The 27,124-nt window shown below is 40.1% G+C and overlaps 1 protein-coding gene and 1 long non-coding RNA gene across 31 annotated transcripts in view; both read left to right on the top strand.

Moving 5' to 3' along the window:
• The first annotated feature begins 7,905 nt into the window (after positions 1 to 7,905).
• The window catches only part of LOC144313604 (uncharacterized), a 151,355-nt gene continuing 132,136 nt past the window's right edge, over positions 7,906 to 27,124 (top strand). For 29 of the 30 annotated variants that reach the window (XR_013379199.1, XR_013379204.1, XR_013379202.1 and 26 more), the window contains exons 1-2: positions 7,906 to 7,966; positions 9,714 to 9,806. Coding sequence is in view for 9 of the 30 variants with exons in the window: in XM_077896556.1 (XP_077752682.1) it covers positions 9,796 to 9,806 (11 nt within the window). In the remaining 21 variants the exon portion in view is untranslated. Of the gene's footprint in view, positions 7,967 to 9,713; positions 9,807 to 23,684; positions 24,007 to 27,124 lie in introns of those variants that run through there. The other variant, XR_013379201.1, reaches the window with a different exon arrangement.
• LOC144313606 (uncharacterized) lies at positions 10,631 to 26,053 on the top strand. Its single transcript, XR_013379212.1, has 2 exons — positions 10,631 to 11,238; positions 25,739 to 26,053. It is a non-coding gene; the product is annotated as an uncharacterized LOC144313606 (long non-coding RNA).

Genomic DNA, 27,124 nt, shown 5'->3' with positions numbered 1-27,124 from the left:
AGTAAACAGAAATTAAAACATGAGAAACCGCTACATACCTACCAGAATGGCTAAAATTTTTTAAAAAATAGCAATATTAAATATGAATGAGAATATGGAGCAAATGAAGTGTTCATATATTGATAGTAAAGACAGATCTAAGTGATCTAACCACTTTGAAAAACAGATTGATGGTTGCAAATATACTTACCAAGCACCGAGCAATTGTATCCTAGGTATTTAACCAAGACAAATGAAACAAAGACTTGAACACATATGTTTATCACAGCTTTATTCCTAATAGACAAAAACGAAACCACTCAAATGCTTATCAATTGTGAACATAAAGAGAATGTGATCTGTTCATGCCGTGGTATACTACTCAGCTATAAAAAGGCACAGACTATCAATACATACAAAGATACGGGTAAGTCTCATCAACATTATGTTGAGTGAAAGAAGCCTTGCACAAAAAGCATGTGCTATATGATTCAATCCATATGAAAATCCAGAAAAAAATCAGAATAATCTACAGAGACAGCACATCCATTGTTGCCTGCATCTGAGGTAAAGGGCAAGTTAGAATTGACTGCAAAAGAACAGAGATCTTTGAGAACTTCAAGAATGTTCTATATCTTAATTGGGGTGTTGGGTACATCAATGTTTACATTTGTCCAAACTTACTGAACTGACTTTAAATGGGTCCATTTTATTCTATGTCCATTTTATTATAATGCCAACCTCAACAATGTTGTTTTATATAAAAATACAGCTTCCTTTTGCTGAATTTATTTGCTAAACATTATTTTAACACCCCCTTTATACTTCTACTCTCTGATTTAGGTAGGTTTAAATCAACAGAGTTAGGGAATAGCCTCCCACCTGCCCTAGAAATTTTCAGTTAATATTCAGTTATTTCCTCAGCATGCTGTGAAACACAGCATTTCTGTTTTCGCCATCCACAGCTTGCATATAGCCTGGATCTGACTGAGGAATCTCTCCTGCTTGGGTTTATGGCAAACTCCTTTTGTTTGTATTCTGAACACTTTAAAAATGGCTCCATTTCTTTTAAATAAAAGCTTATTGAATTGAGGACCATTGAGATCATTTTTCTGAGATCAAGTGAACCAGTATTTACTGAGTTTCTGTGCCCAGTGTTCTGGGTACTCTGCAGCCCTGAGAGCTGGGACTCGTCGTTCCTAAGCATGGAAAGATGATCCACTGGGAGTGGGGAGAGACGAGGTTCTGAGCCGACAGCAACCAGAAAAAAAGGTGCTTAGGAGTATAAGTTAAAAATTAGAATATGCAATATATTCTAAAGGTTTTAGGAATTCAGAGAACTGGAAAAGCATCCTCAGTTGGGTAGTCAGATAAATTTTTATGAAGGAGATGAAATTTAAGTAAGCTTGGAGCAACCTCAATCCTTTTAAACGTTCTTTCTGGGACCATTAGCCTATCCCTTGGGTCATTTCAGGCTCTCTTCTCCGGAACCCACAGGAAAAATGGGGTCATTTCATAACAAAGCTGGTGGTGCTAGGGTACACCTGAGGGAATTTACTGAAGAAATATGCAAAATGGGCATCTCTCTGGATCACAGCTGGGAGATTTTGCAGGGATCTAGAGAATAGAGTTTTCTACTTTGGGTGTGTTTTTGTCATCTTAATTTCCATTTGCTTGCTCTGTAGCTCAGGACACCACAGGAATATTAAGATCTAGGAGTCAGAAAAACAAGCTCTTAGGAGGTAAACTTTTTTGCTAGATCTGGTTGAAGGTAAGAGTCATATGTACCAGGAAAGATGGTAAGATTTATAAGTAGGCATCGTTAGTATAGAATATGCTAGGAACACAGCATGTTATGTCAGTCTTCTAGCCCTCAGGTTCATTAGGCTTTTGTCTGTAATAATTAAGATGAAACAGCTCTCACAGTGAAACTGGGAAAATATACTCTGCCTGTCAGTATCTACCTCCTAGTATTAACAAAGCTTCTAAAGTGCTAATATTTTTCTTCCCACTAATCATATTACATCTGATATTGGTTGCCCTATGTTGAAACAGGTATTTATAGCCAAGTAGGCATATCTTCCATTAATTTATTGTGGATGTAAACACACCTTATCTTCATTCAGTTGTAGGGGACCTAGCATAGTTGTAAATAATCACTGTTGGTTATGGCCAGTTTCACCTTGAACAAAATAATTCCAAATTTCTAAAGAATATGCACTGTTATCTATTACATCTTCCAAAAGACCTACTTTAGAATTCTTACAAAATCCCCCAAATTTCATTAGTGAATTAAAGACACGTTCCTAGGTAACTACCTTGAAGAGGACAATGTGTTAATCTTCTCTTGAATTCATCAGAGTAGCTTATTTTGTCTGATAGAAAGGATGTGAGTAAAGGAGAGGGGTGCTGCCCCTAACCCTGCATCTTCACACAGACATAACCCACCCATGGACCAGATCACCAGGTGCCAGACCATATGAGCCCCCTGGACTACAACCCACTGTGAGAAAATGGCTTAGGGCCCTTACTCCGTGGTCATAGTGTTGTTGGTCATGGTTGCATTCTCCTCCTCTTCCTCCTGTTGTTCTTGTTATTCTTCCTCTTTTTCTTCTTCTTCTCTTTGAAGCTCTTTGCTAATTCCTGTTCTACTAGCTTTTTACTCTTCACCGCTGACTTTAATTCTCTAACATCACTTTTCTGCCTTGGGATTAACAACTGTTATTAGTTTCCTTGAATTTCTGAATTTCTTCCTTTTAAATTTTTCAAGGACAGGATTATATTAATTTCTGACTCCTTCTACCTTGAGTATTCAGGACATGAATTTTACACTATTAAAACTCTGGTTCCATGTGCCAAACCCAAAGACCACTTACATTTCTGAACTCTTTTTAGTTGGAAGAGAGGGACCGGAAACACAGGAGAGGTAAATTTAGAGAGTTTAGAGGGCACTGAAGTGATCAAGGTAGAAATATCCATGCAGAAGCAAGAACACCATGCCAAACAGAAGGCTGTGAGGCCTGACTTGGTCCGGTATACCATTTGGTTTAAAGTACTCATTTGGTACCCAGGATTTATCACTCAAAAAGGAAGGAATTGATTTTTTGCCTTTCAAGTTTCCCTAATGGTACAACAAGTGGACTTCAGGAGTGAAAATCTAATCAGAAAGAGATATAGCAATGAAATTATAAAAACAAAAGTCCTTTGCAAACAGAAAAGTGTTTCTGTGATGAAGGGGGAGTATGATTAATCTTACTCTCTCAGTTGCCCCATTTGTGAATTGGATCTCAGGATAATTGCACAACCTACTTTATGGATAACAGAGAAAATCTTGTAAAAGAATAGATAGAAATGTGTTTCGTAATACATTTTAAAAGTCTTTGAGTTGGCAGGAAAAACAAAATGTAGATTCCCTCTTCTCACACCAGCTTCATGGAAATAAGTGCATATGCATTATCTTCCTTGGAAAAAAAGAGACAAAACTATCAGGGAACCAGAAATGATGACAAATCCTAAAAGAATGTAAATGAAAAACAGCAGACAGCACATCAACTGGAAAGAGAGGCTGGAGGCTGTGACAATCATAGGACAAAGCTGCAATGTACGAGTTCCCTGACTGGAGGGGGTAGAAGCTGGGCATAAAATATACCCGAGTTACCAGAAGAGTAGTTAGTTGCAAGACATCAGGAGAAAGGGCCAGTGGGCTTATGCCTGTATTTTACTCTTTTACTTCACAAGTAGTAGCAGATGTATCAACTCAAAACAAGAAGTGACTGTAGGATCTTAGGAAAGAGATAATTTGCAGAGCCTGACCTGGCTTGCAACTCCCAGAAACTGCAGGGTTTCACCTTATGAAGATTAAACGCTGAGATGCCCTTGCTAGAGCAGACCCTGCTGGACCCTGGAAGCTCAAATTAAGTGGCAGCACAGCAGAAACAACCAAAAGATGAATCAAGAATCTCAATACAGAAATAGGCACTCATGTGAGAATCCCCCAATATTTGACATAGTCAACATTATGAAAGAGAAACAACAGCATCGACAAATGGAAAAAAATTATAAAAGACTACAATATCAACAGAACAATTAGAAGAAGGCTTAAAGAAAAAGACCAACATCAGTCCCATCTACAAATAGTAGATAAAAAAAAATATGGAGTAATATTTTACACAGGAAGAAAATCATTGTGAATCTGTGTGGCAAACACTGCTAGTTTTCTGCATAGCTGTTAGTCTAACTTCTTGTTAACAAAACTCCAATATTACTTAGACCATCAATGTACCCATTTAAAATGCTAACTTCCCCACACTCCCCAACTAGGATCAGCCATGAGACACAGAAATATAAGCAGAAAGTTTTTTAGGTGGTAGTCCCTGGAAGTCTACTGTGTTGCTAGTAAAAAAGGGACAGATATAGCTGACTTGTACATGTTGTCCTTGCCCTTAGCCTTTCCCCTTCTTCCTGCCTAGAACATAGATTTAATGACTATAGATATCTGAACCATTCGTGACAACCTAAACTAAAACAACATGGTGAGCACTGCAGACTAGTAAAGCACAAGGAATTTCTGATGGCTTTGCTGAGCAACTGCAATAACCTAAGACCTCCCATTTCCAGCTTCTTACTACATAAAAACAAAACAAAAACAAAAACAAAAAAGAGAGATTCAGGAGGCTTGCCACACATGCCATCCTCATTGACCAAATTGCTAGTCCTTGAGCCAAATGCAATTCCTAACTTATAAAAGCTAGAATTCCATACCTAGCTAAACTACCATTTAAGAGGCGGAAGAAAACATTTTCAGGAGAAAAGTGCAAAAAGTTTAATCATTCATAGACCTCTGAAAAAAATTACAAGGAGATAATCTCCAGGCAGAAACAGAATGCAAAAAAGCAGTGGAGATTGCAGTTATGTATTATTGGAATAATGTTCGAAAGTTAAAATAATATAAAAAGATAATTAAATGTAAAGTAATCCATGCTTTTATTTGTCAAAAATGGTCACTAAAACAATACTATAACCATGAAAGGGAAAATTTAGCATTAAGATGTGTGATCTCATATAGTCATATATTGGTTCAAAATATTCAGTACCCTGTATCTTCCCACTAAATAAGTTAGATTATAGACAGAGATCACTGTGCATCTGTGAAACTCTGAGCTACTCCCCAAATTCATTCTAGTTACTCATCAAAAGACCTAGAGATATTTGGATGACTATAATAGGATTTAACATTCCTTCATACTTGATAACAAAACTGGAACACAACATTTGACCCGACAGCCAGGTTGCTGGTTGGAGATGATGTTAAAGATAGTGAGGAGGAAAGGCAAGAAGGAGAGGAGGGGGAGGACAGAAATTATGACACAAATGGCCACAACAAGCAGTGAATATTTCCTGACTGCTTACTACAAGTGAGGGCCCTATGCTTTCCATTCATTACCTTATTTATCTCTTTCAAGCCTCTCTGTGTGCCCTGCAGTTGAGGGTGGTTTGTTCTTAGGTCAGTGAAGGTGGCAGGTAAATTCAGCAATGAAGCAGCAGGGTCAAGAGGAAATGAGAACCTCTGCAACTATTCTTTTGTTGGGGAAAGCTGCAACACATAGAGACCCACAGCTGCTGAGGTCGTGCCTTTGAGCCCTTTATTCCTCCACCTCCCAGTTGCTTTTAAGGTGTATGATAAATGGGCCTCTTTAAATCTCCACTGCACACAGATTTTTAACATCCAGATTCTGTTTACTTTGGCTGACTAAGGAGGAAGACCAAAGGGGGAAAATGTACAGTGGAAGAAAAATGGGTAAAATTGACTTCCAACCTTTGGTTAGAGGAGTATTGCTCTCCAAATCCCCCCCCCCCCCCAAAAAAATTGCCTGCCAAATTAATTTGCTATACATTCTCTGTTCTTGCCTTGCTTAAGTCGCTCTCAGGCAGGCCATCAATTGGCCAACACTGTTGTCACCACCGAGCTTCACAAAGGTTCCATTCTCCTTCTCTTCCCTTTCCTTATAGAACCCAAATGGAAAAAAAAAAAAAAGACACAGGACTACAGAAGAGTAGTCAGGGAGCAGAGTAAAAGGGGGCAAGAATACATTTCCCTCTTCGTGGCTTTACAAGCCTAATACTGACTCACTGTGCCTCCAGGAAGATTATTTACAACTTTATCAGAGTTTTTTCTTCTCTCTTCACCGACATTGTCACCACCCACCTTTGGGTGGGGACCTCTCTATGTCATATTCTCTCTCTTCAAGGTCACTGGTCATGAGTGATATGCCCATTTTTGCATCTGGAGGCTATGAAACTGCTTGATTAACAGTGAGCAATTGGACAGATTTATCAGAAGAGGCTTGCAATTCAAGGGTATGCACCATGGTTATGGACTCAGCTTTTCCTAGTGTAAGATTTAAGTTGGAATTCGTGATATTATAACCTGAATAATTCTTTTTTTCAAGTTTTCAAGGATCACTACATATTAGCCTAGCTCCTTCTCTGCTAAGCTATTTCATTTGATTTTACCTCCTCGCTGCTTCTATTTTCAGTTCTCTTTCCAATTAGAGTCCTATTTTCTTTCACTCCTGGCATTAATACTGACTTCCTAGCTGCCTTTCCAGCCCAAGTGGCTTGACTTTTTGAGCCCTGAATGAGGACTTGAACCCAACATACTCCTCCATATCCACAGAGAGCTCTCCTTGGACTTTCACTTCCTCTTAACTCATATAAAATTAACCCGGTAGTGCTAGGAAGAACATGGGGCTTTGAGGACATCTAGGTTTGAAACACAGTCCTGCCACACACTAGGAATCTGAGTTTGAAAAGTCACTTTGCCTATCTGGGCAAATCACTTCTCTGATGAACGATGGAGTTGGGCTGGCAGATAGTATTTAAGGCACCTTCCAATTGCAACATCCTAGGACAAGTGTCACTTGTCTTTAACTTGCATTAGATAAGTGGCTTCCACATAAAGAGGTTATGCAATAACATTGTTATGAAATGATGCTTCTTTAAATGCATTTTGGTTTGAGCAAGGTGTACATAGATACATAAACATATAATTTAGAAGTCTTCCTTGAAAAAATAGTACAATTTCTTTTAAATTTCTTTTTTTTTTTTAAGACTTTATTTATTTATTCATGAAAGAAACACACAGAGAGAGAGAGAGAGGCAGAGACACAGGCAGAAGCAGGCTCCATATGTAGGAAGCCTGACATGGGACTCGATCCCAGGTCTCCAGGATCACGCCCTGGGCTGAAGGCAGCGCTAAACCACTGAGCCACCCGGGCTGCCCTACAATTTCTTTTATAATTTCTCATGATGTTCAATATATGGAAAAATAAGGGGAAATCATGCCTTTCTTTTTTGACATTGAATGGCTTAGTTCAGAAGAAACTGTCCGGCCTATGGACATGGGCATTATTTCTGCCCCCAACACCCACTGCACCTTGGATTCTGTTTTATCTCCTTGTTCTCTGGTCTACCAACAACAGATGTTTTGTTGGTATTTTTATGTAAAAAGCAGAGAGAAAGAATGGGATCTTTGTGAAGCTTGATGGTGACAAGAGTGTTGGCCAATTGATGATAGGCCCAAGAGCCACCTAAGCAAGTGCCAGGGTCCCCATCTGATGGATGGACTCGCTGTGGGAGCCATGCCCCCCACAGCTGATGCTTGGACACAGGTCCCTCTGGGGTCACAGGCAGTCATTCTGCTCTGGAGAACTTTGCCCTGGCTGAGAGACCACTGCCGAGCCTGTCTCAGCAAGGAGTCTCGCTTATCACCATTTTTATTGGTCTGGTAACTAGTGTTGACATCATGTTATTTTTCAGGAGGTGGTATTTCTTTCTGGACAGCATCTTTGTGACAGTGGGCACTGCGATTGTGACAGCAGCACAAATGTAACTGAAGTGGCAGCAGGCTCTTCAGGCATAATGAAGGTAGGTCTGGGTGAGGTTGCCAGATCTGGGGGAGCAGACCTGGATGACTTATCAGTGGCTGGTAACTCCCCCTGCCCCCTGCATTTCCCTTTCCATCATGTCTTAGTGCTTTGTTTCAGACAAGTTGCCTGTGGCAGTGGGTTGGGGAGATGATGCTGAAGGGGTTTCAGCCCACACAGGGACATGTGTGACAAATTATCCTGACAGGGCTGACACTACAATATTAGCAGCTTGTTAGAGGAGATGGGTGAAATTCATCTCGGCTTTGATCAATTTTCTGCTAGCACTTCAGGGCTTTAAAAAGAATCCTATCTTCCCCACCCCCTCCGCCCCCACCACTCATTTCTCCTAATTTTTGTTGTTGAGGCTGCACTTGGCAGGGCTTGCCAAGGATTCGGAATATTTGGCAACAGACTGAGCAAGTCTTTTAAGAGTTTATGCTCAGTTTTAGGAGGAAAAAAAAACTGAATGTGAGACTGGGATCTTTACATTTTTACTTGAGAATAGACAAACAAAGAGTTTGGATGATATAATATTGAAGGTCCTATCCAACTCTCATACTCTATGATTCTATGAAGAGAGCTGGAAGACAGGGTAGAGAGAGGGGAAGGCTTTGCTCACACTATTTACTCTGCCTGGGGATCTTGGAACTAGAAAGGCATGCAGTTCAAAGCCAGTCCAACCATGTTGGCTGGTGAAATCCCTGATAAGATGAGACAAAGATCTGAACCTCCTTATTTCCTTTTTTTTTTAAAAAAAAAGATTTTATTTATTTGTTCATGAGAGACAGAGAGAGAGAGAGAGACAGAGACAGAGAGAGAGAGGCAGAGACACATGCAGAGGGAGAAGCAGGCTCCATGCAGGGAGCCCAATGTGGGATTCGATCCCAGGACTCCAGGACCATGCCCTGGGCCGAAGGCAGGTGCCAAACCGCTGGGCCACCCAGGGATCCTGGACCTCCTTATTTCCAATTAGGTGTCCCTCTCACTTGATGGTATCACCGCAAGAGAGAAAAATGATCAATAGCAAATATATCAGCCAGGATTCTCCAGAGAAACAGAACCCATAGGAGATATTTTAAGACATTTTCTTTAAGAAATCATGTGACCAGAGGGACTGGCAAGTCCAAAACCATAGGGCAATCTAACAGGTTGGAACCTCAGACAGGAGTTGATGTTGCAAACTTGAAGCAGAATTTCTTCTCTAGGAAACATCAGCTTTTGCTTTTAGGGCCTTCAACTGATTGGACAAGGCTCACCCACATTTTTGAGAGTAATTTCTTTTATGTGAGGTCAACTAATTGTAGATGTTAATCACATCTACAAAGTACCTCCCCAGCAACATTTAGGTTAGTGTTTGTTTAAATATCTAGGTACCATAACCTAGCCAAGTTGACATATAAAATTAACCTTCATAGCAATCACACATGTACCTACCTGATATAATATACCTTGTTTAATAATAGCAAACACATATGTAGGACTTATCATGTACCAGAAACTATTCTGACACTTTAAAATAGACAATTGGTGCTCGTTATTGGTGGATTCGGTATATGCAAATTCACCTACTTGCTAAAGTTTATTCGTAATTCCAGGATCAATGCTTGTGGTGCTTTGGTGATCATTTGAGGACACAGATAAAATGTTGAGTCACCTGATCTGCACGTTTCCAACTAAGGTTGAGCAAAGTGACGTTCTGCCTTCTTGCTTTGGCTCTCATACTGTAAACAAGTGCCTTTTTGCTGTCTCTTTAATGCCATGCTACTTTGTAATTTTGTTTTTTGCTGGTGGATTTTGCTGTTTCAGATGCAGCCCCCATGTCGCCCCAGCAGAGTGTTGAGTGCTGCCCAGCATTCCTGAGCACTGTGACATGCCTTATTGAGAAAATATGTGCGACAGGTAAGCTCTGTTCGGACATGAGTTACAGTGCTGTTGGCAAAAGTTCAATTTTAATGAGTCAACAATATATACAAAATAAGGTATCCTTAAATAGAAGCACACATAAAACAAGGCTGTGTATTGGCCAATTGATGAAAATACTCTAGTCACCAGAGTTCACAGGAAATTAACCCCATGTCTCCTAAGAGCCATGCCCCACTATTTGCTAATTCAGAACTCTCAGCACTTTATAGAATATAAATACTACTGATAACTGCAGACATTGAGAATCACTTGTGTATATTAATGCACTTACTACTAGAACAACCCTATTATTCCATTTTAGAGGCAGGAACTCTGAGCTCAGGGATGGTAAATAAGTGGTACCCTAGCTGCTGCTCTAGGCTGCGTCCCTGCAGAGGGTCTGCTAATATTAAGTTTCTACTAGTGGCTTTCATCTTCACTTACTCCTTTATATGTTATGTCTTTTCTTTTAAAATATTTTATTTATTTGAGAGAGTGAGCAAGAGAGAGAGAGAGAGCACAAGTGTGGGGGACAGAGGGAGAGGGACAAGCATACTCCCCTCTGAGCAGGGAGCCCCACATGGAACTCAATCACAGGATCCTGGGATCATGACCGCAGCCGAAGGCCAGCACTTCACTGACTGAGCCACTCGGGCACTGCTTTATATGTTATGTCTTATCCCACTTTCCTGAAATTTTGTGTCCTGTGGGTCTTCTTTTATGGTTTTGGGTTTTTGTTTTTTTGTTTTGTGTTTTCTTGGTACCATAATGCACTTACAATGTGAATATGTAGAATAATAGAAGGTAGATGAAACCAAAAGAAATATGGGGACTTGCTATTGAGCCTTTAGAATTTCCTAAAAGTTCCGGTCCTTGATGACAAGCTAGAATAAAGACAATGGAGGAGACAAACTCTGACTGGATTGGGAATGTTACATCAGAAGCAAGAAGAGACAGGATAAAATGTGTTTGGATAGATTCCTACAAGGCATAGTTAATTGTATGTCACTAGACATTTAATCTTTAATCTCTCCTTCTCTTCATTAGTCATATTTCTGTATAGTGTAAACTGGGCAAAACATAGCAAGATGTAATGCTTTCCAAAGACTTTTATTTATCTGTGCCGTGAGGCATGGTGCGGAGTTCTTGCCTGTGAGGATTTCATTGTGTTTGAGAAAGTGGACTAAAGCAATAGTTTTAATGAGATAGTGGAGGTATTTCAGACAGAGGGAGCCTTGTAGACAAAAATATAGAGGCAGGGAAGTTGTTGCAGAAAAAGTAAGTAACACACCGGGATTAGACCAGGAAGGTGTGAGGGCAAGGCCATCGTTCTGCATGATGCCAAAACGCAACACTTCATAGTTTTCCAAGTGAAAAGAACCTTCTGGAGTTGTCTAGCGTCAGCCCGAGCTGAACAGAGAGGCCCTGGGTGAGTTTGGGAAGGGGCATCCATACTATTTTCTCTTTTTATGTTATATAGGAAAAGATTTTAAGGGGTAACTGATATTAGATTTGCTTATTATAAAAAGGACCAAAGCTGCGTATCTTTCTGTATCACTGAAACAGTCAGCTAGAAATAATGTGTTTGTAACTAATCCCCGGGTACCTGCTTGAAATATTATTACGATTGGTAGTAAAGTGAAAATGCCGAGTCATGTAGTCTCCATGTAAGGTTGGGGACCAGGGGAGGAAAACTTTCAAATTTTCAAGCATTTTCAGAACGCGATGCCTCAGCCCTCAGAATATGCGCTGTGAGATCTGGAAGAGCTTTCAGAGACATCCCAGCGTACTTTACAGATGTGGCCAAAGAGCTTGGCAAATTCAACCATCGGCAGCAAGACAAAGGACTGGGACTTAGGTCTCCAGCTTCTAACATGATGCTCTTCCGCCTTCTTGGACCTGTGGCTAAAATCAACAATAGTCCACTTTCTCACTCTTTTAGCAGGGACCAACCGCCGGGCCAGTCTTCTCCTCAACAATTTTGTCGTTTCGGTTCCCCATTGCCCCAACTTGATCTCAGGTTTGTACTGGAATTGAGTCCAAACAGGATAAAATACCATGAGAAGCTTTGTTCAGATTGCTGCAGCCTGGCCAGAGACAGGAAATTCTAGAAACCATGAGAGAGTGCCTGTTCTGACGAGAATTCCAGCAGAGTTTGGTTCAGTTCAAGCAAGTTCCAAAACAAAAGAAAAACCCTTACATGATCTGCCAATATTTCTATGGTGCTTCTCCAAAACAAACAAATTTACATCCCCCTGCCTAGAGCCCATCCACTGCCCAAGCTTCCCTGGCAGCCCCTCTCTCTGTATCAGAAGAGGGCTCGTGATGGGAAGTCTCAGCTGTGGGGACCTTTGTGAAGCTGCTGCTTGTCCTGAGCCTTGAGGATAACTCTGACAGTGAGCACTTTCCTGAGGCTTTACCGTGGAAAGCTGTTGAGTTTCATTTTTCCTGTGCTGGGTAATATGCCAACATTAATTGATATGATGCTGTCATTCTCGCACCCTGTAAAAGAAAATCACTACAAGTTCATGGTTTAATCTTTGCTCATAGGAGACGTAATAAAAGCTCTAACTCCGAAAAAAGAGAGGGGAGCATTGTTAATCACTCTGTCAGTGCAAAAAGAATGTTTCTGTGGTGCAGTTGTTCACAGACTTTAGATAAATTTGAAGAAGAGGCCCAATTCTCATCTATGCTCCAGAGGCCATATTGTTTTGCAGACGGTGGAATAAATAAAATATTTCCTGAAGAGCGAACACGTGCAGGAAAGAGCAGAGCGTGAGGATACGCTGCAGTAAGACAGGCTAGCCAGATGTCAGCGCTGACCTCCCCTCACTGGAATCTGATTGACATTGGGGTTGGATTTCTCCAGCTGTTTGGAAGAACTACATGGGAAGTCGACTCTTTCCCAAGCTAAAGGGGGCCACCTGCAAAATATCCCCTTCATTACCGTTGGGATTTCCATTGTGTGTATTTCTGAGATCCCGGATCCCTATTTTTCAATGTATAGAAATGTTATAAAAAGGATTACAGATTTATCAGGAACCAGATCTTCTAAAGAGAGCTCTGTGTTGTTTCCACCATGATATATACTGTGAGGGTCAGCAGGACCCAACTGAATCCATATTTAATATTTCGCTTCAGGATAATTTGAACTGTGGATGGCACATCCTGAAGCCAACAAACCAACAAAAAGTATACATACACACACACACACGCACACGTGTTTACAAAAGTGGTACGTGTATTGTGAACAAGTTCCTGCAAATGAAAACCATCTATAAAACTGTCCACTGCAGCCAATGGAACACTAATTAGAATCATTTCTGGAAACTATTGTCTCAAGAAAATGGTAGTTCCAGGAAGCCTTGTAGATTTTATTTATTTATGTATTTATTTATGTAGATTTTTATCACTGCAGCCTTGGCTAAAATTAGCATTGAGAAGCAAGGACAGCAAAATCGCATATTTTAAATATGCCTTAAAACTGAGCATTAGTCATAATAAAACACCAGATACCCCAGGATTCAAACCCAGCAACTCTGTAAAAACCACAGAAATGTGGACCTCATGTATGGATCACTTAGCTGAAATTTACCTTTGCATTATCTACAAAATAAGGGGTTTGGTAGTAAATTGAGAATGCAAATTAAATTGCAGGCCAAGGTTTAAAGAGAACAAACTGGCTTCAAACAGACCCTTAAGCATTTTAGAAGCAGCTATTTACATATAAGCAATTAATGCCTGAATTACAAATCATTCTTATCTGTTCATTAAAACAAGCTCCCCAGGACCTCCATTAGACTTTAAAAAAATCTAGATATATCAATCGTATACATTTGAAAATGGAACATATTCCAGTGTTCACCCTTCACTAACTCAGATTGTTCTTTTGGACAGTCTGGGTGAGGAAGGGTTTTGTTTGCTCTCCCAGCAGAAACAGCTCTTAATGATGGCACTGACAGTGATCCCTGGTGTCATGGGGATTTAGAAATGACCTCCTCCGAGTGTGAAAGCCGGTCACAGAGGAGAGAGCTACTTATGTGCTGTAATTTAAGGGGTTCACCTGGCCCCAAATGCGGCTCCACTCGTGTTTCCAGCATTTCACATTTCTGTGATTGGACTCCTTTTGGATGACGACAAATAGCTCTTTTCAAGGGCTATTTTCAATTGACCCTTGTGTCAATGGACACACATCCTCAGAGGAGACAATGCAGGAGCACAGATGGGTTCGGGGCAGCAGAGGCACCCACGAATGGACAGTGTGGTTGGGAAGGACTGGTCTGACTCGCCAGATCTTTATTCTTTATTCTCAGTGCTAAGAAGAGAGTGTGTGTAGATATGGACAGCTCAGTGGTTATAGGCGAACAGAGAAGATGATGAAAGGAAGTGCTAAGTACAAGCTGTGCTGACTCCGTAATTGTGCTCAAAGGCCAGTGTTGGTTCCAGCTCACAGATGAGCTCCATCACTCCCAGCAGGTTGGCTCCAAGGAGGGGTGGGGGGTTTCTAAACTCTTGGCCTTAGCTTTTTCAAGGCTGAAGCTCTGCCTCAGGCCAGTCCATCCCATGTGGCTTCTTCTAACTCTTGGTAAGCCCCCTACAACATTGAGAGCCTGAGTTTAAATTCCCATATGCTTTCTAGGAAGATACTCCATCACCCCTGGTCAAGCATGGCTCTCACTTCCACGTAAATGTCTGGACTTCTGTAAGAAAAATTTTCAAAATTAAAAGTCAAGCCCAAGCAAAGTATTTCTGGGATACTATGAAACATGGTTGGCAAGTATGACTTTTCACATGCTGAGAAGTCAAATACATAAAAAAAAGCCCAGGCATTTTATATGACCTCTTGAACATTTACACATTGTCCAAAGATTTTAATGTAAATGTTATTTTAGCCTGAGGTGATGTACCTATTAAAAACCATATGATAGATAATACAACCAAATAGATGTTTTAAGACATAATTATCTATTGGCCAGTTATTTTTTGTACTTAAAAAAAAAAAGCAGGAACATATTTTTTTAATTTAAAAAATTTTAATTTCAGTGCAGTTAATATACACGGTTATATTAGTTTCACGTGTGCAAAATAGTGATTCCAAAGTTCCAAATATTACTCAGTGCTCATCAAGTATACTCTTAAACCTCATCACATAAGTCACCCACCCCCGCCCCCTGCCCTGGTAGCCATCACTATTTTCTCTATAGTTCAGAGTCTGTTTTTTGGTTTGTTTCTTTTTATTCTTTGCTCATTTTCTGTTTGTTTGTTTGTTTGTTTTTTAAATTTTTTTTATTTATTTATGATAGGCACACAGTGAGAGAAAGAGACAGAGACACAGGCAGAGGGAGAAGCAGGCTCCACGCACCAGGAGCCTGACGTGGGTCTTGATCCCGGGTCTCCAGGATCACGCCCTGGGCCAAAGGCAGGCGCCAAACCGCTGCGCCACCCAGGGATCCCTGTTTGTTTGTTTCTTAAATTCCACATATGAGTGAAATAAGGTGTTTGTCTTTCTCTGACTGGCTTATTTTGCTTAGCATGATACTCTACCCATGTCACTGCAAATGAAAAGATTTCATTCTTTTTTTTTTTTTTTACAACTGAGTAATATTGCAGTGTGTGTGTGTGTGTATAAAATATATATGTAACATATGTATTATTTATATATATTAAATATATATGGGGATCCCTGGGTGGCTCAGTGGTTTGGCGCCTGCCTTTGGCCCAAGGCATGATCCTAGAGACCTGGGATCGAGCCCCATGTCAGGCTCCCTGCATGGAGCCTGCTTCTCCCTCTGCCTGTGTCTCTGCCTCTCTGGCTCTTTATGTCTATCTTGAACAAATAAATAAAATCTTTTAAAAAAAATTTAAAAAATATATGTCATGAGCATGTTAGGAAGGCACATCATTTATTGGAAAGACTGTCTTTTTTCCATTGGACATTGTTTCCTGCTTTGCCAAAAAATAATCACATAGTTATCAGTTCATTTTTGGGTTTTCTATTCAGTTCCACTGATCTATGTGTCTATTTCTGTGCCAGTACCACACTGTTTTGACTACTAGAGCTTTGTAATATAACTTAAGTCTGGAATTGTGATGCCCCCAGATTTGCTTTTCTTTTTAAAGGTTGTTTTGGCTATTTGGGGCCTTTTGTGCTTCCATACAAATTTTATTTTATTTTTATTTATTTATTTTTTTAAAGATTTTATTTATTCATGAGAGACACACAGAGACAGAGGCAGAGACATAGGCAGAGAGAGAAGCAGGCTCCATGCAGGGAGCCCAATGTGGGACTCGATCCTGGGACTCCAGAATCAGGCCCTGGACCAAAGGCAGACACTCAACCTCTGAGCCACCCAGGCATCCCCCATACAAATTTTAGAATTGTTTGTTCTAGCTCTGTGAAAAATGCTAACATATTTTGATAGGGTTTGCACTGAATGTGTAGATTGCTTTGGGTAGTATAGACATTTTAACATTTGCTCTTTTAATCTGTGAGCATGAAAAGTTTTTCCATTTCTTTATGTTATTGTTGTCAATTTCTTTCATCCACATAGTTTTCAAAGTATAGGTCTTTCACATCTTTGGTTAATTTATTCCTAGGAATTTTACTGTTTTTGGTGCAATTGTAAATGGGATTGTTTTCTTTTTGGGGGGGTGATTGTTTTCTTAATTTCTCTTTCTGCTGCTTTATTATTAGTGTACAAAAACGCAACAGACTTCTGTACTTTGATTTTGTATCCTGAAACTTTACTAGATTCATTTATCAATTCTAATAGTTTTTTGGTGGTCTTTAGGGTTTTATATAAAAAGTATCATGTCACCTTCAAATAGTGAAAGTTTTATTCCTACCTTACCAATTCAGATGCCCTTTATTTCTTTTTTGTTTGTTTGTTTGATTGCTATGGCTAGGGCTTCCATTACTAGGTTGAATAAAAGTGGGGAGAGTAGACACCTTTATCTTATTCCTAACCTCAGGGTAAGAACACTCAGGTTTTCCCTATTGGGTATGATGTTACCTGTTTTTCTTATAAGGCCTTTATTATGTTGAGGTATGTTCCCTCTAAACCTACTTTGTCAAGAGTTTTTATCATGAATCGATATTGTACTTTGTCAAATGGTTTTTCTACATCTGTTGAAATGATCATATGGTTTTTGTTGTCTCTCTTATTGATGTGATGTATCACCTTTATTGATTTGCAAATATTAAATCACCTTTGCATCTTGGGAATAAATCCCACTTGATAGTCATGAATAATTTTTTTAACGTATTGTTGGATTTGATTTACTAGTATTTTATTGAGGATTTTTAAAAAGATTTTTTTTTTTTATTTGACACAGAGGGTGAGGGAGAGAGAGCAATCAGGAGACAAAGGGAGAGAGAGAAGCAGACTTCCCACGAGCAGAGAGCCCGAGGCAGGACTTGATCCCAGGACTCCAGGATCATGACCAGAGTTGAAGGCAGACACTTAACACTTAATCCTTTGTTGAGGATTCTTGCATCTATATTCATCAGAGATATTGACCTATAGTTCTCTAGTTTTGTGGTGTCTTTATCTGGTTTTAGTATCAGAGTAATTCTGGCCTTATAAAATGAGTTTGGAAGTTTTCCTTCCTCTTCTATCTTATGGAATAGTTTGAGAAGAATAGGTATTAACTTTTCTTTAAACATTGGGTCGAATTTGTGAAACTGTCTGGTCGAATTTGTGAAACTGTCTGGTCCCAAAAATTTCTTTTTTGGGAGTTTTATGATTGCTGATTCAATTTCATTCCTAGTAATCAGTCTGTTAAAATATTCTTTTCTTCCTGTGTTAGTTTTGGGAGGTTATATGTTTCTAGGAATTTATTTATTTCTTCAAGATTGTCCAATTTGTTGGCATATAATTTTTCATAATACTCTCTTACAATCCTTTGTATTTCCATGTTGTCAACTATTATTTCTCCTCTTTCATTTCTGACTTTATTTATTTGAATCCTCTCTCTCTCTCTCTCTCTCTCTCTCTCTCTTTGATGAGTCTGGCTAAAGGTTTATCAATTTTGTTGATCTTCCCAAAGAACCAGCTGCTGGTTTCATTGATCTCTTGGTGTTTTGTTTGTTTGTTTGTTTCTATATCACTTATTTTTGCTTTTCCTTCTGATGGTCTGGGGTTTTGTTTGTTGTTTGTTTGTTGTTATTCTTTTCCTAGCTCCTTTAGGTATAAATTAGGGTTTTTTATTTGACATTTTTCTTGCTTCTTGAAATAGGCCTGTATTGCTATTAATTTCCCTCTTAGAACAGTTTTTGCCATATTCCAGGGATTTTGGATCATTGTGTTTTCATTTTCATTTCTCTCCATGTAATTTTTTATTTCTTTGATTTCTTGGATGACCCATTCATTGTTTAGCAGCATGTTGTTTAACCTCCATGTCTTTGTGGTCTTTCCAGATTTTTTCTTGTCACTGACTTCTGGCTTCATTCCATTGTGGCCAGAAGAGATGCATGGTATGACTTTGAATTTAAAATTTAAATTAAAAATTTGTTGGACTTGCTTTGTGGCCTAATATGTGATTATTCTGGAGAATATTCTATGTGTACGTAGAAGAATGTGTATTCTGCTGTTTTAGGATAGCATGTTCTGAATATATCTATTGAATCCATCTGGCCCAGCATGTCATTCAAAGCTACTGCTTCACTTCCTGGTCGATTTTGTGTTTTCATGATTGACATGTCTATTCATGTAAATGGTGTGTTGAAGTACCTTACTATTATTGAATTACTATTTATTATTCCTTTAGTTTTGTCATTAACTGCTTAATGTATTTGGGGGTTCCCATGTTAGATGTGTAAATATTTACAATTGTTATATCTTCTCGATGGGTTGTCCCCTTTATGATTATATAGTGTCCTCCTTTGCCTCTTGTTAACAGTCTTTGTTTTAAAGTCTATTTTATTCTCCTAGTAAAATTTATTCTAGTTCCATCCACATCATTTCAAATGGCGAGATTTCATTCTTTTTGATGGCTGAATAATATTCCATTATATATGTGTGTGTGTATGTATATATGTATATGATGTATATAATGTACGTATGTGTGTATATATATGTGTTTGTGTGTGTGTGTATAAAAAAAGAAAAAAAGAGAGAGTGGAAAACAAGCCATAAGTGACTTAATGATAGAGAATAAACAGGATTGATGAAGGGAAGTGGTTGGGGGGATGGAGTAGGTGGATGATGGGTTATTAAAGAGGGCTTGTGATGAGCACTGGGTGTTGCATGTAAGCGATGAATCACTGAATTCTACTCCTGAAACCAATATTGCACTGAATGTTAAATAACAGAATTTAAATAAAAAAATTAAGTGTATTTTGTTCCTAGAAGTATTGCTAACCCAGCTTTTTTTTTATACCCTTTTGCATAATGTTTCTCCATCCCCTCACTTTCAACCTGCAGGTGTCTTTAGGTCTCAAATGAGTCTCTTGTGGGCAGCATATAGATGGGTCTTGTTTTTTATTAACTCTGTCACCCTGTCTTTTGGTTAGCACATTTAGTCCATTTACATTCAAAGTAATTATTTATAGATATGTATTTATTTTCATTTTGTCGCTTGCTTCATGGCTGTTTTTATAGTTTTTCTCTGAACCTTTCTTCTCTTCCTCTCTTTCATCATTGGTTGGCTCTCTTTAGTGATATACATGGATTCCTTTTTCTTTATTCTTTACATATCTATTATTGGTTTTTGATTTAGAGTTACCATTCAGTTTGTATATAACATCTTTTGCAGATACCAGTCTCTATTTAGTTGATGGTTAAGTAATTCTGAAGCCATTCTTTAAAGTTGGAATGTCTTTTAAAGGAAAGCCTAGTCTTCCTTAGAGAAGGCAAGTGACAATCCTGCCTTACTTCCATTGCAGACAATATTATCCAATCTTAGAAATGTCTTCTACTTCTCAGGCAGGTGTATGTCAGGCAAATGACAGGCGACTCATATTGCCTTCTTTGCTAACTGGACAATTTCTATGAATGACCAATCCGTATAAATTGCTCACTATTTATATAACCACAGCATTTGTTTTCCGTTTCCTTTTCTATGAAACAGAGCTATTGGTTTTTATTCCTGGGAGAATTCTACTGGATGTTTTGATATGTGAAATGGTTTTGGGGATCATGTTAGACATACAAGTAGGAGAAGGTCACCTGTATTCAAGAACTCAAGCCTATCAAGGAAGATTTTCTATGTATAAAATACCTGTGCTCCTACCACCCCAGAGAGAAATGGTGAAAGGAATTTTGAGATGCCTGATAAGGCTCTTGGAATACTCAGTTAAGACTCTTAAGATGCTTGAACACAAAGAGAAGCACAAAATAGTTCAACTGAATGGGTGTGAGAAAGAGGAATCAGATTGTCTCTAGAAGGACAAGAACTTGCCACGTGGTAGAGACTTTGAAGAACATACATCCCTTTCCAAGATATCAATAAGGAATACTGTTGGTGTGATTCAATCACTGCTAATCACTGCTAATCTTTCTGTCCTCAGAACAAATGCTGAGTGCCAAGTGTACAGGTCATCTGTGGTACCTGCTGGGATTAGCAGTGATATGGTGACAGAAGCACAAAGAAGCCCAGGTCGCAGGGTCCTCTCAGTAGAAGGACTTGGAATTCAGTAACAAAGTGGGGTAGTGTCTCAACAATAAACACCAATGTGATTGTCACCCAAGACCTGGATGATCTCCAGACTGATAGAGCCTGAGAAACCAGGAGTTAGGTGTTATACAATGTTTTCTAAATCCAATCATAAATACAACACAAATATACACATTATCCTAGATCTCACCACCTGTTACTCTTGATCCCCTAAGTCAGGCATATGCAGAGGGACAGGGGAAGACAAAATTCTGTTGTCTCTAAACAGAACTCTCTTTTTCACTGTCTACTTGAAACTTTAAAGTGGGCTGAATGTTCTATTAGTTACCCCACTCAGAACTCTCAGTACTAATAAATTGCTAATTTGATTTGATTCCTAATGGGAAGGTGCTGAAGATGAGAATGTCAAGTGCAAGTCAGCTGGTTGGTGTGAAATATGCCTATAGAAGCATTTGGAGCTTTAACTCTACAATTATTTTTCTCTTTGGCATTTTGAACCAAGCAGTGTGAATACTGAAATTCAATCTAGAATAGTAATGGCCCTGAGCCTCAGAAGCAGAAACAGGGCACATCCTCCCCACATATCACTTGCTTTCCCTGGCCCCCCATTCTTGGTAGTGTCTGACTCTTAAACTCTAAACAGAGCTTATTGCTGATGATGTAAAGATGCCTGATCAGAACAATTGTCCCATCAACTTTAGGAGAGAAATTCAACATTAAGATCAAGAACTTTTATTTATTTTTTTCCAAAGTTGCTGGATTTTTCAACCCATTCCTATAATACTACCAAAAAGAAAAACAAAATGATGGCAAAAGGAAAGAAAAACAAATATGCTAATTTCACCTGAAATTTTACTTCTCTTCCTTGTCCATCTGCATCTTTTCCCAAGAGGTTGCTGATCTTAAATCTGAGATAATTTTACTTTGTCACAATAAGGCTTTGCACTAGAAATTATTGTGTTTTGTTAGAAGAGTGTCTCCATCTGATTTTGAAAAAGTCTGAACATAATCATAAAGAAAGTCTCTTGACTAAAGATGTTTCTGAAAGATTCCTCAGAAATTTTGCTAGTTGGTGATTAAGGTAGCCTGATTATAAATACCAAATTAGCCAGGGCTCACTGGATTAGGGGCAGAAGATAAATAGCATGATTGTGAATTTGATAATAAAGAGAACACTTAGGGAAGGAAATAAGAATTGCACACATGTCAGCATTGAACCGGAACCATATTTGCCCCCATGTGATGCTGTGCAAAAGCTTTTAAACCCAGTGTCTTTGGCCAAAATGCCTGGCCTTGGTTGTCAGTGGACCACATGTAAATACCAAATGAAAAAGGAGGACCCAAGGCCTGGCTCCCATCCCATGAGATGCTGGAAGATCTGCTAATATTAGAGAAAAATTGTTTGGCAGGAGCATAAAATACTATGTTTATTGGTCAGTGTGGTCACGTTTTTATTGAGGAAATAGATTATCCAGACGTGTACTGTTTATAGTTCTGTTAGAATGGAAGGGTTGTTCCTAGATCACATAACTTCATTGTCAAAATGCAGTCCCAGTAGTCTTCCTTAAGAAGATGGACCAGGTCCTGAAGCCCAGCTCTCAATTCATTCATTCATCCATTCATCCATTCATTCATTCATTTGCCAATGACTGAGAGCCAGTGATGTGCAAAGACATATTAAATTTGATTATATAAACAGAAAATCAAACAAATGATCTGGCTGAGGATATAGCCACAGAAACAGATAATTATTAGTTTGAATCCCCATATGAAATTACCACTTTTATGTCAAAAATGATTAATATAGGCAATTTCATGTGATATAATCTTTTTAATACAGTTTGTTAAGCTTAGTGACAGAAATATGCATAGAGTTTTTGCTGTTGTTTGCCTGTTTGTATTTAGCATAAGAAAAGAAAACTTGAGCTGGAGACTAGATTTGAGAGCTGGGATGAGCACACCTGAGTAGGTTTGCTGGAGGACACCTGGTTACAACAGATGAAGGAGATGTGGATCATGCATTTGAGAGAAGCTCCTGGACCAGATTTTCTTTAGAAAATTATCCTGAAGTGGCCTGAGTTATTTAATTAGGGAAGTTGTTCAAAAAGAGAAGAACATTAGGACAGACATGCTGATGCCCTAGGGTACCGACACAGATGCCAACAAATATCTAATTGACCTCTTGACTTCTTTGTTCTTACTGACATGGAGTGTTCCTCACCCTCTATTCACCTACCTGCCACCTTAATTCATGATCAGAAATCCCTGCTATAAGCAGTAAAAGGACCTTGAGCACCTTAGGATTCATGGTCTTAAGCGAAGAGCTCTGTTGCTTCCCAAGAATGGCATCATCAGCAGTAGATCTTGACTCTTGCCTTCCAAAATAGTCCTTATACATAGTCTCTGGGTTCTAAGCCCTGATTCGTTCATCCAAGGTTGATGACTCCAAGCCTATAAATGCTGACCTTGGCTGGATTTAGTATTTGGCCTCAGCCTTCCAAAATCTCTTGGTTTTCATTTCCTGACTTTGAAAACCTCCACTGTTAATTCAACAAGTTCCTGCCATGTAGTTGCAGGCCTTATTGTCAGTTTCTGCTTCCCATTCTAAGTGAACAGTCCCAAGTCCTGAAAAAAGCCATTTTGAAGATCTAACACAAGAGCACAGGGACTAAAGCATGTTGAGTTAGAATCCCGTAAACCCTTGCAGCAACACGGAGTTCTCTTAAAAGTTCATTGAAAGAGTGTTACCGCATCACTGTCTGGGAAGCCCTGCATGGTTCAGGCTGCCAATGGTTTCACTTTACACTCTGTGGCTGACCACACAGACAGTTAAGGGAGGAAAGAACAAGCTTGCAGCCTAATAATTCATTAGAACTGGAAAATGTGTAGCTCATGAAGATAAAAGGTTGTATACATAGACATATTTCTGGATATGCATTGCCATAAATGATGAGAAAGAAAGCATAACAGTTAAGAGGAATTGTATCCTCCAGGGATACTCTGGAAGGCTCTCTGCATCACAGGTTGGGCTTTTGGACTTAATGCCTCTTAAGGTTTCATCCCATTCTATGATCCCGTGACTTGTAAAAGCTTGCTTATTTATTTATTAATTTATTTATTTTTCCAAATGTGAAATAGGATCCTTTGTTACCTAACATCCTGAAAGTCACATTACTCTACGTTCCATGCAGCGTGTGCTGATTTCTGGGGACATTTTAATTTATGTACTACCCCAAGCTTTTAATCTTTCCAAAACAGGCCTGTGACCCATTGACAAAAGCAGAGCGTGTCTGTGGAGGGTGATCCAGAGCCCGGCATCATAATGTGCTTTGAGAGACAATTGGAGCTGCCATTTGTGGACATCCTTTTTGTACTTTTTCCTGCTATCAAGGAATAATCACTTTCTGTGTGGGCAAACACGTTTTGATGCTTCATTGTTACCTTTTTAGTAAAGCCTACCAGTAACTTGTTTTCTATAATGACAAGATGCATCCCAAATTACTCTAAAGATGGTATTGATTTTCCTACAAATAATAAGTCCAGCCGCAGGAGAACCATAAAACTTCAAGTTGTTGCTTCAGTGAGTGTTACTGAGTGTAATGTCAGTAGCTTTGGTTTTTATTTAATTTTGTGATTAAAGTTTTTATTGATTTCCCTGCAGGGTAGAATATATCAATACCTTTGGTCTCAAAGGAGCATTCAGTAACAAGAAAACATAAAAGGACTCAAGTACAGAAAACTGGTGCTATATTTTAAAATTTAAGAAACTGCCTCTATGAATCCCCAAGGTGTATCTTTGGAACTAATTTTGGATGGGGCCACTCTGCCTTGTGTGTTAGCTAATCCCTCTGGTAGTAGCTGGTTCATAGGCCTATGAAGTTTAGTTGAGAAATGCTTAGCTAGTAGTTATGAGAGCTAAACTACTTTGCCAGGAGATGATGCACCAGCAAGTGAATCACACTCTGCGTTATCATAAATCATGCGTGTTCCTTTCTCTTCTCCAGAGAAGGAATAGCCTGATGTTACCCAATCTACAGAGGCCCCATGGGAAGCCCTGTGTGTATGAGAGAGATTGTTCTTCTCAGAGGCATTGCATCATTGAGAAACATGGTCAATGCTGAGCCTGGATCTCTGACTCAGAATGGACCCATTTGATCCTGGAACATCCATTAAACTATACAGGAAATGTGTGGTTTCCTTTAAAGTTAGAAAGGGTTACGCTACTGTCAAAGGCACCAAACTTTGTGTGCTATCTTCTCTCTGCAAACCCGGGAGCCCAACAGGGTGCCTTCCCTTTTGTGGGATGGGCATGGGGGATGTTCCCTTAACTCTGAACTACTTCCTATTACACAGATGGATTGGTTATCTATCCTTAACACATACAGTTAAAATTAATGTTTCACAGGTGACATTTTATGTGATCTTCCTAATGGTTCCACTGGGGCAGGATTTTCCCATCCTTATTCTACTCACTAGGAAACAAAGACTCTGAGGGATGCTAAAGGTGTGTTTCCTGTCTTGCAGGTAGCAGACAGCAGAGCTAAAAATTAAACCTAGGTCTCTGGTCTACTGACCCTTCCATCCAGTCTATCACACTGTAGTCACACAAATCAACCAGCCTTAACTTATTGGCCTTGGCAGATTAGTTTGGCCGGATTTTGTTTTTTTCTGTGTGAGTTGACGGCTTGCCCTGGTGTGTGCACACCATGGGGGCCTGGTCACCTGCTACTCTGCCTTGCACACTGGTCCACATGTCTGTAGCCTCTGTCTTTCTAGTAACCCGGGGAGCCCATCCTCAGAGCAGAGCCTGTTCTAGCAGAGAGGCAGGGCAACCTTCCGTGCTGGAGAAATGGAAATGTGAACAAAGATACCAGCTGGGCAGATTTTGCAAGCTGACCAGTCCTTCTCCTGCAAGCAGAAAGACACAGCAGCTCTGACTCCCTTCTTCCTCCTTAAAAACACATTCCCCTTTGTTTGAAATCCTGACCAGTTTTTAAAAGAATAGAGCAGGGTGATCTCTGTGGCACACAATCCTGAAAATATAACAGAGTGTCCTGCAGCTGGGGAGAGAGCCAGGAAATGGAGTTTGATGGCTGTTCATCAACAAAAACAGTATTAAAAGGAGGCCCTGTGCTCTGGCCTCACTATCATTCCCTTGCCTTTGCTGTTTCATTCTGCTTTGAGAAAAACAAAGAGAAAGGGAAATGTCGGTTACAGTCAAAAATAAGGAGGAGATCCCTGCTTGATTTTCACTACTAGAAATGAAATCCATATTCTCATTTGATCCTCCAACCATCCATTTGAACATGCAGGTGAGCAGGAAAAGGTCCGTGGTGAGCAGAGCAGCCCCAGAGGGCTTTGTGGCATCAACTCCAAGAACACAGACTCCCAGGGGCAGCAGCCTCATGCCTGGGCAGGCAGTACAAGATGGTCAGGAGCCACGGGAGAGGCCAACAGATAGAGAAGTGAGTTGGCTCACACATATTTGCCCACTCTTCTCAGATTGAAGGATCCATACAAATGACCTTTTGCTTAAGCTACTGCTAAGGAGGGCACTTGATGGGATGAACTCTGAATGTTAAACTATATGTTGACAAATTGAATTTAAATAAAAAAATTTAAATATATATATGGCTGGTGCTAGGGTAAAGCGTTAAATGCCAGGCCTACCCCTGGGGCTACTATTGGGCATCAACTCTGAACAAGTGCTTCTTGAGTTAACTAATCCTATTTTTTTCCCCACAAAGACCCCATGGAATAACACGGAAGGAAGGTGAAGGAGAAGGGTCTGTAGCCTCTGCCGCCTGTCAGGGTCCTTGACCATCGAAGTGAGGGGCGCAGGGAAGGGATCGGGGAAGGGTGGAGGAACAAGGCGGTGGGAGGGTTCGCAGCTCCTGCCCGGAACCTCAGCTGGGTCAACTGGCTTTCCCCAACCCACCTGGTTGTCCTGTTTCTGTCGCTGTTGTGAAAATCAGCCCTGCAAAACCCTTGGGCTTTTTTCAAAATACCCTGAGAATAGGCCAAAGAAAAGGGCAGAGAGTGGTGTTGCTGGGACAATGCCAAGACAAAGAAACTTTTAGATTTCTGGGGACAAAAGGCCATGTGAAAGGAATTTTCCTTTTCTTGCACGCGCACACACACACACACACACTCACACGTACGTGCACATACACTAAAATTCAACAGAGGATGTATGTGTGCATGTGGCTGGCAGAAGTCTGATTACTCAGCGAACAGCATCAGCTTTAAATTAAAACAATTTCAAATGTAGAAACGTGGAATGGGATGTGATTTTTTTTTTTTTTTTTTTTGAATGGAACACAATCTTGCAATGAGCACAGGGACAGTAAATGGGGAACTGGGGGCAGAGCCATTTCGAAAAGTGAATCCAGACCATCTGGAGCCAAGGACTAGAAGGGTCAAGAAAGCTGCAAGCACATGGGCCCCGAGTTTCCTCTTGGATGGGGAAGGCCCGGCGGGGGAGGCGGCCCGGGGTGGAAGCCGCCCGGTCCACAGGCCCACGGCAGGCTCTGTGGTCCCCGAGTCCCGAGTCGGTGCCACCCCCCACCCCCCACCCCCCACCCCCAGTGAAGACAAGAAGGAGAAACAGAGCCCGGGCCTGCCGGCTCCTGGGCCTGCCTCTGCCTGCAGATCTACAGATCGGACGCCAGGAAATGAGCGAGGCTCCGCGGAGAGCA

Source organism: Canis aureus, chromosome 5 (assembly GCF_053574225.1).
Source record: "Canis aureus isolate CA01 chromosome 5, VMU_Caureus_v.1.0, whole genome shotgun sequence".
Lineage (NCBI taxonomy): Eukaryota > Metazoa > Chordata > Mammalia > Carnivora > Canidae > Canis > Canis aureus.
Note: the sequence above shows the minus strand (reverse complement) of the source record. Positions and strands in the feature narration are given on the sequence as shown.